The 15941-nt window shown below is 37.4% G+C and overlaps 1 protein-coding gene across 2 annotated transcripts in view; it reads left to right on the top strand.

Annotated features, from left to right (window-relative positions):
* Window positions 1-15941, top strand: part of SLC49A4 (solute carrier family 49 member 4) — an 85314-nt gene that overhangs the window by 25013 nt on the left and 44360 nt on the right. For both annotated transcript variants that reach the window (XM_036018193.1, XM_028505100.2), the window contains exons 3-4: window positions 6220-6485; window positions 13910-14039. In XM_036018193.1, coding sequence (XP_035874086.1) covers window positions 6220-6485; window positions 13910-14039 — 396 coding nt within the window. The remainder of the gene's footprint in view (window positions 1-6219; window positions 6486-13909; window positions 14040-15941) is intronic.

The raw sequence follows: 15941 nt of genomic DNA on the forward strand, positions 1-15941 counted from the left end.
GCTTAGAAAGCATTAAGACAGTCACAGTGAGGTGCATTTACCTTTCTGAAGGCAGAGAGACTTTTCAGTTCAGACTACTCATTTAAGCTGGGTGGTTTTTCTTTTTCAAATTTCTAAACTTATATCCCTAGTTTATGTTCTGACATCTGTTTTCTTACTGCCAGAATGAATAGTGTAAATTGAAATTTTCATATCCTCACAAATTTGACTTCCGTCCTCAACATTTTACTGGAACTGCTTTTATTTAGGTCACAAATAACCTTGTTGCCGAATCCAGTGGTTACATTTCATTAAATTGCCTTTCTGTTTGTTTTGACACTATCATAACCACTCAATTGCATTGTTTTGTTTTTGTTTTTTTGTTTTTTGTTTTTATCTTTTATTGATTCCAGAAAGAGGGGAAGGGAAAGAGAAACAGAGGGAGAGAAACATCAATGTGAGAGAGAAACATGGATCAGTTGTCTCTTGCACACCCCCTGACCAGGGACTGAACCTGCAACCCAGGCATGTGCCCTGACTGGGAATTGAACCGGTGGTGACCTTTTCCTTTGCAGGAACCAATCAATTGAGCCATACTGGCCAGGGCTTAGTCTTCTTGATATCCTTTTTTCTTTAGTTGCTATGATATCCATCTTTCTTCTTTTTTCCCCTGACTTTTAATTGCTCCTTCTCAATCATTTTTCTAGACTCTTCTCCCTCTGTTTTTAAAATATTTATATTCTCCAGTTTTTGTTTCTACCCCCAATGTATATCTTTTTGCATAGACCTCTTTTCTTAGCTTCTAATCTATATTAATCCACTTATTGGACATTTTTACAGAGTTATGGTTGCACGCCACCCACTCCTAAACTCCACCCTTGAAAGTGTCCCACTCTGGTTTTCTTTCAGCTTTGCTATTCCCTATGAACTGGGGAGTCTGGAAATGTGACCTCACCCCTCTAGGTATATAAGATCCCAGAAATCCATGCAACAGTCCTCCTTCCCAAATCTGTTCTTCCAAGAGTAGACTGCATCCCTCCCATGTACTCCATAGGCCCAAGGGACAGCTGTTTGGCAGGGAATGAATGGAACTTGGACGGAGTTGGAACTTCAGGTCCACAGGCACACATGTGAAACCCTTGATGTTGTTGATCAAAGCCAGAGGTCAGAGGAGAAGGAGGACTACAGGGACCTCCACTGGTACTCTTGTCAGAGGCCCCACAAGCATTAGGGGGCAGGACTAATTATTGCCTTACTTTTCTTTATATCCCTGGCACAGTGCTTCAACTGCTTTTAGGGATTCTAAAGGGCAAGGGGTTTACCTTTTGAACTTTACATTCCTATATACTTAGGCCTGTCACAACACCTACCCAATACACATTAAATACTCAGTACATGTTTGTTGAATGAGTTAAATAACACAGCTTATATTGAATAATTTATAATTATTTACCTCCTTTATTGTCATTGCAAAGTTTACTGTAATGTTTATATGATTTTATTATGTCTTATGGCTAGCATCTTCCCATAAAAACACAGCTCTAATTTTCCATTACCACTGAATGAGAAAGCTAGATTTTATATATAAAACTGAATTTTATTTTAATTTTTAAAATATATTTTATTGATTATGCTATTACAGTTGTCCCATTTTCTCCCCTTTATTCCCCTCTGCATGCCCCCTCCCACCTGCATCCCCCCAAATCTTAGTTCATGTCCATGGGTTATACATATAAGTTCTTTGGCTTCTCCATTTCATATACTATTCATAACCTCCCCCTGTCTATTCTGTACCTACCTTCTTATTTATGCTTCTTATTCCCTGTACCTTTTCCCCCATTCACCACTCCTCCCCCTACCCACTGATAACCCCCCATGTGATCTGTATTTCTGTGGACCTGTTCTTGTTCCAGTTTTTTAGCTTAGTTCATTTTTGTTTCTGCTTTTTTTTTTAGGTTCAGTTGTTGATAGTTGTTGGTTTGTTGTCATTTTACTGTTCATATTTTTTATCTTCTTTCTCTTAAATAAATCCCTTTAACATTTCATATAATAAGGCATTGGTGATAATGAACTCCTTTAACTTGACCTCACCTGGGAAGTACTTTATTTGCCCTTCCATTCTAAATGCTGGCTTTGCTGGGTAGAGTAATCTTGGATGTAGGTCATTGCTTTTCATGATTTCAAATACTTCTTTCCAGCCCCTTCTTGCCTGCAAAGTTTCTTTTGAGAAATCAGCTGATAGTCTTATGGGCACTCCTTTATAGGTAACTGTGTCCTTTTCTCTTGCTGCTTTTAAGATTCTCTCCTTGTCTTTAGTCTTGGGTAATGTAATGATGGTGTTCCTTGGTATGTGTTTCCTTGGGTCCAACTTCTTTGGGACTCTCTGAGCTTCCTGGGAGTCTATTTCCTTTGCTAGATTGGGGAAGTTCTCCTTCATTATTTGTTCAAATAAGTTTTCAATTTGTTGCTCTTCCTCTTCTCCTTCTGGCGCCCCTGTGATTCAGATGTTAGAAATAAGAATGAAGAAATTCTTATTTCTTCATTCTGTTCTGATTGAATGTTTATTTCTTCCTTCTGGTCCATACTGTTGATTTGAGTCCTGGTTTCCTTCCCTTTATTCTTGGTTCCCTGTACATTTTCCTTTAATTCACTTTTCATATCCTTCACTTTTTCCTCTATTTTGCAACCATACTCAACCATTTCTGTGAGGATCCTCATTACCAGTGTTTTGAATTCTGCATCTGATAGGTTGGCTTTCTCTTCATTGCTTAGTTGTATTTTTTCTGGAGCTTTGATCTGTTCTTTCATTTGGGCCTTTTTTTTTTTTTTTTTCCTCAGCGTGGCTCTTATGCAGTAATGGACGGAGCCTTAGGTATTTGCCAGGGGGAGGCAACTTATGTCACTGCATTATGGTGCTCTATGAGGGGAAGGGATCCAAAAGGGAACCAGGCCTCTTGCTGGGCTCTTGGCAGGCTTTCAGTCACTTCCCCCGCTACCCACAAGCAAATTGGGCCCTTCTGGTGCTGATTCCCAGGTGGGTGGGTTTGTGTGTGTTCTAGGACCCTGTGGATCTCTCCAAGGAACTCTTCTGTGAGGTTGGGAGTTCCTCCCACCACCACAACCCCCACAGGAGTTTTCACTCAGAGGCTGGGAGGCTTTATTGCCCTACACTGGAACCCTGGGTTGTGTGTTCTGTCTTGCTACCAGTTGTTCCTCCCAGTTTATCCGCTCACAAATGTGGGACCTCCCGCCCTGCCAGCAGTCACCTCACCCAGTCTGCAAGCCGCCGCCTTGCCATGAGTCCTCTCTACCCCAGCCACCAGCCTGCACCCGTCCTACCAGTCTCGATGAATATTTCTTCTTTAACTCTTTGGTTGTTGAACTTCCATACAGTTCGATTTTCTGGTAGTTCTGGTTGTTTTTTATTTTTAAATTTGTTATTTTCCTTCTTTTGGTTGTGCAAGGAGGCAAAGTGTATCTACCTACACCTTCATCTTGGCCAAAAGTCCTGAACTGAATTTTATTTTTAAATATATTTTTACAAACAATTTTATGAAATAGAAATAGTTAATGGTAGGTGACAGAAAATAGTGTCAGGCAGATGTAAAACTGTTGTTAATACAGATTGGTGTTAAATTATGATTACCAGGACAGCAGGTGCTTATCACCAGTTATATTGGTGACTGCCAGGCCCCAAAGTACTCTAGAGTACAAGTGTGAGAAGGAGCAGGACTATGTTCTGAAAAAGGTAAAGATACTGGTGAGACAGGACTGGGTTTCCCTGCCAGGTTACCTATGAATTCACAGGGTAAGTCCAAGATCCTACAGGTCCTAGTTTTCCTGATGAGCTTATTTGTGAAGAGAGTGCTAGTGTTTGATGCCTTTTAATACAAAAAACACATAATTATTTAAATTAGAGTAATTTTAAGTCCCAAATCAGCATGTTTTAATTTCTGAGATGACTTTTCAGTATGATAATACATATGTTCTAGTTTTACCCCCCAAGTTCAGTGACTTAGAAATGCCCATGGTATCATACCTGCTTCACTTTCTACTTACCTAGTGTACCATGTTGTAGAAAGAAATATTCTGATCTGAGAATTGAGTAAACTGTACTCAAATGATCCTTACATTATTGTAAGCTCACGTGTTCTGACTGTTGGGTTTGCTGTTTGAAAAATAGTCTATTCCTGATTCTGCAGAGTGGGCACCAAAATGTTAAGCCATGGTAACAATTTGAGTTTTAACCTTTACTATCAGGATTCGTACTGTTGTGTCCTTGTCCTGTTTTTGTTTGGTTTTGTCTTTTTGATAGGTTGTTTCTTCCATGGTCTCTTTCTGCTCTTAACGCTCTTAGGCATAATAAACGTACTCAACCCAACCCTTCTCTTTTTAGATGAGATGAGTCTTTCAGGAACACCTCATTAACAGCATAGCACATCAAGGCAGCTACTTCTGTGGGCCATCACGCACTGTCTGCGTGTTGTGCCATCACGAGTCGTGGTTAGGGGAGTCATGAGTAAACCACTTAATGACATTGTTTCAAGAATATTTCTGTGATGAAATTGCTGTGTGACAGCTGGGGATTCACTGGCTTTTGGAGGAGGTACTCGGTTTATAAACACTTTAAATTGTTTTTGTCATCTAGAAAATAGTTCTTTTGTCATCTGGAAAACAAGAAGATTTTCAAATGTCTTTAGTTGTCTTAATTTAGTAATGACACTTAGAGCTATTTTGCCTTTAAATAAGTTTTCCACATGTAGAAAGATGTGAGCAGGCCCAATTAACATATTTTACTTCCCACTTACTTATGCTTCTACGCTGGGGCCCTACCTCTCTCTCATAGGCCTGTTTATTCCTTCTGCATTAAATAAGTAGCTTAAGGTGCCAATTGTTTAAAAGGAGGATTTAACACTCACACAGTGATTAAAAAGCAAAATAAGCAAAAAAAAAAGTAATTATCATGTATGTCATGTATACTGTCCCTGCCCTTCCCTTTACCTGTGAGGCAGAAGAGGTGGACTCACCTCCCTTTCTTGTCTATGATTTTTGGACTTCCAGTTTCTTTTCTTTTTCAAGGCTACTCATGAATGTGAATGTGTATGTTGAGTGTGGAGAAGGAAATGCGGGGGAAGCATTTGGTCAGCAAGGAACAGGATAAAGCACTGAATAGAATACTGTGAAAAGATGGGCAAGAGAACAAATGGAATGGCAGCAAGAAACTACTCTTTACCAACCCATACAGTTAATGCTAGTCAGAGACCTAGAACCAGAAGGGACCTAGTGATCCTGTGATTACTGTACCTTAACGTAACAAACGCTTAGTACATGCTTATGTAACTTAATCTTGTTTTATGGGAGAAGAAATGGAATCCCAAAAAGGTGCATTACTCAGTGCCATTCAGCTAGTTAGTTGCAGACCAGGTCATCTGATTCCTCCACCGATAACCTTTGTCTTTTCTTTCCTTTTCTTTTCTCTTTTCTTTTCTTTTCTTTTCTTTTCTTTTCTTTTCTTTTCTTTTCTTTTCTTTTATTTCCCTTCCCTTCCCTTCCCTTCCCTTCCCTTCCCTTCCCTTCCCTTTTCCTTTTCCTTTCTTCTCCCCTCCCCTCCCCTCCCCTCCCTTCCCCTCCCCTCCCCTCCCCTTTTCTTTTACTTTCTTTTCCTTTCCTTTCCTTTCCTTTCCTTTCCTTTCCTTTCCTTTCCTTTCCTTTCCTTTCCTTTCCTTTCCCTTTCTTTCCTTTCCTTTCCCTTTCTTTCCTTTCTTTTCTTTCTTTATGATAGGGATGAAGTGTGGAGCCCAACTGTATTACTTGTAGGCTGGTGGCACTTGCTAGGTCTGTTTATGAGAATGGATTTTGGAGTCACACTTAAATCATAGCTTTGCCTGTTAGCACTTGAGCACATTTTTTATTCTTTCTCAGTGAAGTTCTCACATCTCAATAAATGGGGACAATAATAGCCCCTACATATTGTTGTTAAAACAAATGAAGCAAGGTTATTTGGAAGTATTTAGTTTGGTATGTTGCACAGATCATAGGCTTCAGTAAATATTCGTGAAATGAATAATGGGTAACTATTACTGTATTTAATCTCCCTCAGAGAGAGTCAACATTCTTTACCCTTCAGGTGTGGGATATGTATTCTTATTACCCTAGTTTACTGCTGGTTAGCTACTATCTTTTTGTCCAGAAAATGCCTGCTTCACCTACCTCATAGCGTTTTAATTTGTTTAATTCCAGACTAATCCATGGAGGACAGCTTTTAAATGGACTGGCAGGTCCAACTGTAATGAATGCAGCTCCATTCCTCTCCACAACGTGGTTTTCTGCAGATGAACGGGCCACCGCCACAGCTATTGCATCAATGCTCAGCTATCTTGGTGGAGCATGTGCATTTTTAGCTGGGCCACTTCTTGTTCCAGCTCCTAATGGGACATCGCCTTTTCTTGCTTCAGAGAATAGCCCAGCCCACATTCAAGATCGTATAGAAACTGTATTATATGCAGGTATTTTTGAAGTTTGTTTTCTTCCTGTTATATTTTATCTTTTATCCCAGCATTTTCACTCTGCTTTTATATACTAGATCACTTCTTATGAAATACTTAACAGAACTTAATATACACATATGTATGTATGTATATACTTTTCTTTGTTATATAATATGGAGATGCCTATTTGAAACTTAGCCTTTCTAGGAAGTTATTAAGTTTCAAATGTATTATTGCTATATGGAAGGCTATTTCTTAACTTTACTTTGCCCACCATTTACAATTAAACTCTGTGTAACATATTGTCTAATGCCTTTTCTAGATATCGTACCAGTATATAAAACTAAACAGCATAATCAACAATAAACATTAGTTAAGCATCTATTGGTAGGTGTTAAACCATTTTTCCTTGCAATTTCCCCTTTATTAGCCGTGTTCTCTAATCTGATAAACCCATGTCACTCACAATTTATTCTTTCCTTCATTTCCTACTCTCTGTATGTTTAGTCTATTTAATAAGGGATAATGATCCTTCTAAAACACTCTTAGATCCTTTTTCTTTCTTTCTAGAGCCAAGCTGTAATCTACTCTTATGTTACAGTCTCTTACAGATCTCCTTAAATATATTCCTTTTCCCCATATACCTGTTTATTATTTCCTTCTACATTCAGAACACTTTTTATGTGTTGACTATATACCAAGCACTGTGCTAAGCACCAGAGATTGGTAAGATCACTAATGAGATGATTATAATACAAATAGACATATGCAGAGTTTGGAAGGCCTAAGCAGCCTGAGTTTGAAGAGAATTTAAGGAGTCAGGGAAGGTTTCACCAAGATTGTGATAAATAAAATTAAGAATTTTATAGGAGTTCACCAAATGTTTAAGTGAGTTAGGGTTTGTGTACAGAAGGAACAGCAGTCTTCGCAAAGGCAGAGGAACTGGAGAGACCTCAAATATGTCTTGGGATCTGCATGTAATTTGGTAGGGCTGTATTAGGGTAAATATGTGTGTCTAGATGAAGGTGGCAAGTGGCATAACATAAGGCTGGAAAGATAAGGAACCAGATTATAATAAACTTTGTATTAATCTATTTATTCATTTATTAGCTTAACAAATATATTTTGACCTCCTATGTATCTGTCACTGCTCTAGGCACTGAGGTAAACAGGGTTCCTGTCCTCATAGGACTTACAGTGTCCCAAAGGATACAAACAGGGGGATACACGGTTGTAAAACAGGGTGGTAAGTGCTATTGCCAATGGCCTACAATTGCTCTAAGCACTCAGAGGTGGTGCACCAAACCAGATTTTGAAGCTCAAGTAGAGTTTCCTGGAGATAGAGCATCTAAGTTGGAACCTGAGAGATGGCAGAGTTAGCCAAGTGCAGAGATCAGGAGGAAGAATATATTAGGGAGAGAGAACCATGGAGGAGAAGCCCGGTAAGTGGAGAAAGCCTGCTTGCTGCATTGAAGCAGTTTGAAGCCCAGAATGGCTTAGATCTGATGAGAGTAGTGATAGATGAAGCTAGAGAGGTAAGCCAGGCCATGCAAACCTTCTAAGCAGGGCTGAAGGGTTTGAAATTCACAGCGTTGTGGACAGTGGCCGTACTCTGAAGAATTTTATGCTAGAGAGTTATATGATGAGATTTATACTTCAAAATATGGTTTGGAGGAAATAAAAGTAAAAACAGAAGTAATGGCAGTATACAAAGCACTTAACCCTCCTATAGACACCTTACTCCTTTTAAAGAAAAAAATAGTGAAATGTAAAAGTAAATAAGTAAATCAAACTTAAAGCAGGTAAAAGAAATTTTAAATTTTATTTTGGTTATATCATTTTTTATTGAAAATTTAAACAGTGATTCAGTCTTTAAATGACTGGATTTTAAGCACTTTTTGATATAACAGATAACCCTACTCAAAACTTCCCAGTTATTTCTTCATTGTTTTTATATTTGCTAATCTGCATTTGTGAAATATTGTCCCATAAACCTTCATTCCATTAAAAATATTTGCTAGAACTGCTACCTTAAAATATTGAGTCTGAAACAAAACTATTCCAGACAAAGGCATCATAAGTAAATTATAGGCCAACAGACCAGTATCTCTGAAGAATATGGGTCCACAGTCCTGAAAAAATATTAGCAAACCAAATCCAGCAACATATAAAAAGGTTATACACCATAACCATGTAGGATTTATTCCTGTAATTCAAAGTTGACTGAACATTCAAAACTCACTGATGTGATATGCTATATCAGTAGAATAAAGGAGAAAAACCAGGTGATCATCTTAATAGATGAGAAAAAAAAGCATTTGACAAATCCTACACCCTTTCAAGATAAAAAAAAAAACAAAACATCAGAAATAAAGACATGAGCTTCCTCAACCTAATAAAGGACATATATGAAAAATCCATAAATAAAATCATGGTTATTGGAACAAATCATGAATGCATTTCCCCCCACCCTCTGTGATCTGAAACAAGACAAGGATGTCCACTCTTCGCCATGTCTGCTTAACATTATACTGCAGGTTCTCGCCAGGATCACTAAGTAAGAAAATGAACTAAAAGGCATTTTGAATTGGAAAGGAAGAAGTAAGGCTATCTCAGTTGAAAATGGCATGATCTTGAATATAGAAAGTTCTCTGTAATCCATTAAAAAACATATTAGATCTAAAAAAGAAGTTTAAGCCCTGACCATGTGGCTCAGTTGGTGGGGCATCATCCCACAAAGTTAAAGGAAACTGGTTCCATTTCCACAGTGAGAGCACATGCCTCGGTTGCAGTTCGGTCCCCGCGGTTGGGGTGCGTACAAGAGGCAACAGATCAATGTTTCTCACATCAATGCTTGTCTTCCTCTCTTCCCTTCTCCCTAAAAATAAATAAATAAAATCTTAAAAAATAAAAATGAAAACAGGACCCTAATTAATAAAATGAATGAGCAAAATAGAACCAGAAGCATGGAAACAAGGAACAGACTGACAGTGATCAGAGCGAAGGGGGAGGAGGAGAAGGGGAGAAAGAAGGCGAAGGGTCTAGTCAGGGAACATGTATGGATGACCCATGGACATGGACAACAGGGTGAGGAGTGACTGTGGGGGTGGGGTGGAAGAGCAACGGGGGGGGGGGCGGGAATTGGGACAACTGTAATAAAAAACAATAAAATAAAACAATATAATTAAAATAAAAACAAGTTCAGTAAGAATGAACAAGTTTATCTTTAAAAAAGTTTTAGGGTGCAAGATTAATATATCAAAATCAATGGAATTTTTATACATTAGCAATGAACAATCCAAACATGAAATAAGGAAAACTATGTAATTTATAACAGCTTCAGAAAGAATAAAATATTTAGGAATAAGTTTAACAAAATAGGTGTAAAACTTGCTCTCTGAAGACTATAAAACAGTGTTGGAAGAAATTAAAGAAGACCTAGAGAAATGGAAAGACATCCCGTGTTTAAGTGATAGAAAATTTAATATTGTGAAGATGCTAATATTCCCAAATTTATCTACAAATTCAGAGCAATCCCATTTAATATTTTGCTGCCTTTGTTGCAGAAATTGTCAAGCTAATTATAGAAATGCAAGGGGCCCAAAATAGTCAAAACAGCCTTGAAAAAGACCAAAGTTGGAAAACTCACACTTTGCAATTTCCAAAGTTACTACAAAGCTACACTAATCAAAACAGCGTTGTACTGGCATAAGGATAAACATATAAATCGATGGAACAGAAGTGAGATTCCAAAAAATAAACTCTTGCATTTATGGTCAATTGACTTTTTACAAAGGTGCTAAGACAATTCAATGGGGGGAAAATAGTCTTTTTAGTAAGTAGTACTGGAATAACTGGATGTCCACATGCAAAACAATCCATTCAAACCCCTTTGTTACACCATATACAAAATGAACTCAAAATGGATTGTAGACTTAAATGTGAAAGCTAAAACTATAAGCTCTTAGAAGAAAACATAGGAGTAAATTTTCATGACTTTGTTATAGGCAAAGCCTTTTCATAAAGGACGCTAAGTACAGATGACAAAATAAAAATATGTAAATTGGATTATATCAAGATTAAAACTTTTGTACTTCAAGGAGCACCATCAACAAAGTAAAAAGACAGACCACAGAATGGGAGAAAATAGTTGCAAATTACATATCTGATAAGGGACTTTTATCCAGAATATATTTTTTAAAATTTACAATTCTGCCTGGCTGGTGTAGCTCAGTGGACTGAGCTGCAAACTAAAGGATTGCCAGTTTGATTCCCAGTCAGAGCACATGCCTGGGTTGTGGGCCAGGTCCCCAGTGGGGACCAAGTGAGAGGCAACCACACTTTGATGTTTCTCTCCCTCTCGTCTCCCTCCCTTTCCCTCTCTCTAAAAATAAATAAATAAAACCTTAAAAAAACCTTACAAATCAATCAGAAAAACGAACAACCCAATTAAAAAAATGGGCAAAGAACAGAATAGGCATCTCTCCAAAGAAGATATGCGAATGGCCAATAAGCACATGAAAAAAGTGCTTACTGTTATTGGTCATTAGGGAAATGCAAACGAAAACCATAATAGATAAGCTTCAAACCCAGTAGAATGGCTGTAATCAATAAAATGGAAAATAAATGTTGGTGAGAGAGTGCAGAAATTATACATTGGAACCCTTATACGTGGCTGGTAGCAATATAAAATGCCACTTTGGAAACATTTTGGCATTTCTTCAAAATGTTAAACATAATTGCCATATAACCCAGCAATTTCATTTCTAGATACATACCCAAGTGAGATGAAAGCACATCTGTCTAGGCAAGAATTTGTACATGGATGTTCATAGTAGCATTATTCATAATAGCCTAAAAGTAGGAATAATCCAAATATCTGACCTTGGCCCCAACCACCTGGATGGGCATCAACTAATGCTAAAAGTTCCCTCAGGGGCAGTATTAGGTGTCAAAAGCCTCGTGACGGCCCTGGCTGGGTGGCTCAGTTGGTTGGAGCATCATCCTGTACACCAAAAGGTTGGAAGTTCAGTTCCTGGTCAGGGCACATACCTACGGTGCAAATTCAATCTCTTGTTGGGATGCTTATGAGAGCAACCAATAGATGTTTTCTCTCTCTTTTCCTTCCTTTCTCTCTCCCTAAAATCAGTGAACATATTAAAAATATATTTTTTTAAAATGCCCATGACACACAGATGGGGAAACCAGGCACTAATTGTTTGTGCAACTTGTCCAAGTCTTTCTTCTGCTCCCTCTCCTCCAAAGTGTTCAGAATGAATTTAACAGTGGAAGGGAGGGAGAAGAATCAGGGCTGGTGCTTGGGTTTTCTGGCCTTTCCCTTCTTTTCACTCTTCCCAGCTGCCAACCTGTGCTATGGGTATTCTTCGTCCTGAGGAAAAGTCACTGTGTTTGTTTTATAACTAGGTTGAGTAACCCTCCTTTCCTACTCACTAGGAGCTCAGGTCCCACCCTCTGAACTGAACTTCTGAAAACACTTTGCAAGTGTCCTCCCAGTTCCCAGGCATCTCTGTGCTCATTCAAGATCTGCCAGGCCCCAGGCAAGTCTGGGAACAGAACCAGGCACTCAGGGGTGAGACCCCTGCTTGGGAAGAACTCATGCACCTTTGGAAAGGACCCTGAAGCAACTGCTCATCTATCCTTCTGCCTCCACATGAGAGATAATTTTGGAAGGGCCCGTGTTATTTTTCTACAGTATTTATGCTCGTGTTCTAAGCTCAATGTGAAAACCTGTGTACAATGGCCCAAATGCTCCTGGGAAGCCACAAGAACAGGTCATACTGGTACTAAAAGCGAGGGAACTACACCTGATGGGCTTGCTCTGCAAATTGATTGTATTTGCATTAATTCCACCTCAAACCTTTTTGCCCCTTCTGCCCTGTTCCTCTAAATAAACAACAATTAAGCTAACAACAGGAAAAGTATGAAAAATGTGGTATATCCGTTCAGTAGAATATTACTTGGCAAAAGAAGAATAAAGTACTGATATATGCTCCAACATGGATGAACCTTGGAAACATGCCACGTGAGAGAAGCCAGTCACAAAAGAGCACATATTATATGATTCAATTTATAAGAAATGTCTGTCATAATCAAAGCCATAGATACTTAAAGTAGGTTAATAGTAACCTAGGGCTGGGAGATTCGTGCAGGTAATGGATACAGAGTTTCTTTTTGGGATGATGCAAAAATTCTAAAATTGTTTGGGTGATAGTTGCACAATTGTGGATATACTAAAAACCATTGAATTGTGTGCTTTAAGTGTGTGAATTGTATGTTACATGAATTATACTTTAAACTGCCTACAAAAATGCCAGAAGACAGATGGGCAAAGAATATGAACAAGGCAACCACAGAAAAAATACAAGGGGCCAGTAGGCATGTGGAAGATGCTCATTCATTGCTACTAATAAATAAAAGAACTATAAATTAAAACAATTCATTAACTTTTGTTGCTTCTCAGATTGATGAAGAATAAAGACATTGTTTGTGGTTAAGTGTCTTATAGGACATTGTACCTTTTTAGCCTGTGTATTAGAATTATCCTGCTGGAAGTTCCTCTGGAAATCACTTAATCCAGTCAATCCCTTTATTGGCCCAGAAAGAGGAAGTGACTCATTCAAGTTCCAAAGTTAAGTAATAGCATAGGCAGGTCTATACTACAAGGCTTCCCAACTTTTCTACTAATTTAGGCACAGTTAACAAAAAGCAGGACTTCTAGGAGACAGAACTCTGGAGGGAATAATCAGAACACCTAGGAACTTTCTCTCCTATGATGCTGCCAAATTAAGATTGTCGGGATATTCATTTTAGTTCTGATTGTTTAATATTCTTCAGTAGCTCGTCTTGTGTTAATGAGTTTTGCTCTATGTCTCTTGGTTTCTTATTTTGTATGCTTTCCTGTTCTCTTCAAATTCCCATATAGCCTGTAAATTGAGTCTGTCCTACATCAGAATATCCTATTGTTGCTCAAACAGACATTCTCCTGTTCTGCTTTTACCAGTTTTTTATTTCTTTATTTTTATTTATTCTTTATTTTTGAGAATCATGCTAAATTACACAATCATGCTAGACCTGTTTCAAAATCTCTTACAGTTCAGTACTGTGGTTTTTAATGTGTTTTCTCCATAGAAATGTTATAGAATAATATTTGTTTACTGCCTCAATCTTTTTGTCTATTGTATGTATCACCGTACTTCATGCTTATAGTATGATTTCTTACCAATGACCTGCTGAAATTTGTATCTTTATATATTATCTTTCTCACAAGACTGAGCTATTTTTGGTTAGGTACTATATTTTGTTCATCTTCATATGCCTAGTGCTTAGTTGATGCTCAATAAATATATGTTAGATAAATAATACTTGAAATATTGAACTTTTTGTGTTGCCTGGTTAACGTTTTCCTTTTTACCCACTCCCAGAATTTGGAGTTGTCTGCTTGCTGTTTTCTGCAACTCTGGTTTATTTCCCACCCCGGCCGCCTCTCCCTCCCAGTGTTGCTGCGGCGAGCCAGCGGCTGAGTTATCGGCGGAGCTTTTGCAGATTGTTAAGGTAAATATACTGAGAATCACTGAGTAGTTTTGACTAGCACCTTCGAAATAATTCCACCTTTATTTAAGATAATTTAAAATAATTTACAACCTATTAATCAGGGTGTAAATAATTGATAAAAAGCTGATTAAATACTTTTAAGGTACTTCCTAGCAGAAATCTATCTTTAAAAAAATTGCCCAAAACAAAAGCCTCTATAATTTTTGCCTTCTGTACATACCACCTATATTATTAGTTACTTAATATTTTAAAAATCAAATCTTTTATTTAAATAATTTTATTTTATGAGGAACAAAATCACATAATCGTACTTGTGAAATCATGGGTTTTATGTGTTTATTACATTTTTCCTATAAGTAAATTCTTTGTATTCATTCTGTATTTCTTAATACATATTAAAATAAACAAATGCTCGGCAAAACAAAGTAAATAAAATAAATAATGCCTATATACCCTCAGCAAGATCATACTTTATTTTATTGCTATAATTTAAATGTAATTAGATTAAATTCTGCCCTTAAAGGCTCAAATGCTGCAGTGCTGAAATCAGTTCTTTAGTGTTACAGACCATCACTGGTGATCATGGTTTGCAGTTGGGCCATTCGAACTTACCTCTTGAATTTTTCTGCCCAGTCTTTAGTGATTCATTAGCACCTCTCTCTGGTTGGTTCTTTCTTTTCTAGTCTTCCTCTCCCACCAGATGGTAAGTTCCTTGTAGTCAAGAACTATGCCTTTGTGTCCTGTATAGTGATATTGTCTAATAGAATTAAAATATGAGCCACATAATAGATCATTTAAAATGTTCTAGTAGCTTCATTAAAAAGGTAAAATTAAACAGGTAAAAATGAATTTAGTAGCATATTTTATTTAACCCATTATATCTAAAATATTATTTTAACCTGTAATCCATATTCAAAATTATATGAGATATTTTACATTCTTTTATTCATACAAAATCTTTGGGATCTGGTGTGTATTTTACACTTACAGCTTATATCAATTCAGATACTAAATTTTCATTAGAAATACCTGGTCTACACGTAAATTTTATTAAATTAACAATTGAGCAGTGTCTCTCATATTGCATTGTTTTATCTAAAAATAAAAATAAGGGTTAGGAGCCCTGGCTGGCGTAGCTCAGTAAATTGAGCATAGGCTATGAACCAAAACATCACAGGTTCAATTCCCAGTCAGGGCACATGCCTGGGTTGCAGGCCACGGCCCCCAGCAACCATACATTGATGTTTCTCTCTCTCTCTCTCCCCCTCCCTTCCCTCTCTCTAAAAATAAATAAATAAAATCTTAAAAAAAAAAAAAAAGGGTTAGGCCCTGGCCAGGTAGTTCAGTTGGTTGGAGTGTCATCCCAATACACCAAGGTTGCAGGTTTGATCTCTGGTCAGGGCACATACAAGAAGCAACCAATGAATGCATGAATAAGTGGAACAACAAATCATTTCTCTCCCTCTCTACTTCTCTCATTTCCTCTCTCTCTCTTCCTCTCTCTTCCCTTCTTTCTCTTCCCCCTTCCTTTCTCTAAAAATCAATAAATTTTTTAAAAAATTAAAAATAAGTACCTGCAATTTTTCAAGCTTGGAATTGACACATCTCTGATATTATTTGAAAGGTCTTAACTTCTTCAGACAATTGTTTGGGCCTTAATTGAAGATCTTTTACTTCACTTCTATGGAAACTTCTTATAAGATTCATTGTGCATTTGTTCAACATGTCTTTTAATATTACCCACTTATCTTAAATTTTTTTTACACAACAGACATTGCTCTCCTGAAGCAAATTGCAATTGCCATTCATTGTGAAATTTGCAACATATTTTCTTCCAGTCTCTTACTCTTTTCTCCATAAAATATTCAAATAAGAAAATTATAATGTAATGTCATCATGTAA

Source organism: Phyllostomus discolor, chromosome 2 (assembly GCF_004126475.2).
Source record: "Phyllostomus discolor isolate MPI-MPIP mPhyDis1 chromosome 2, mPhyDis1.pri.v3, whole genome shotgun sequence".
NCBI classification, from domain to species: Eukaryota; Metazoa; Chordata; class Mammalia; order Chiroptera; family Phyllostomidae; genus Phyllostomus; species Phyllostomus discolor.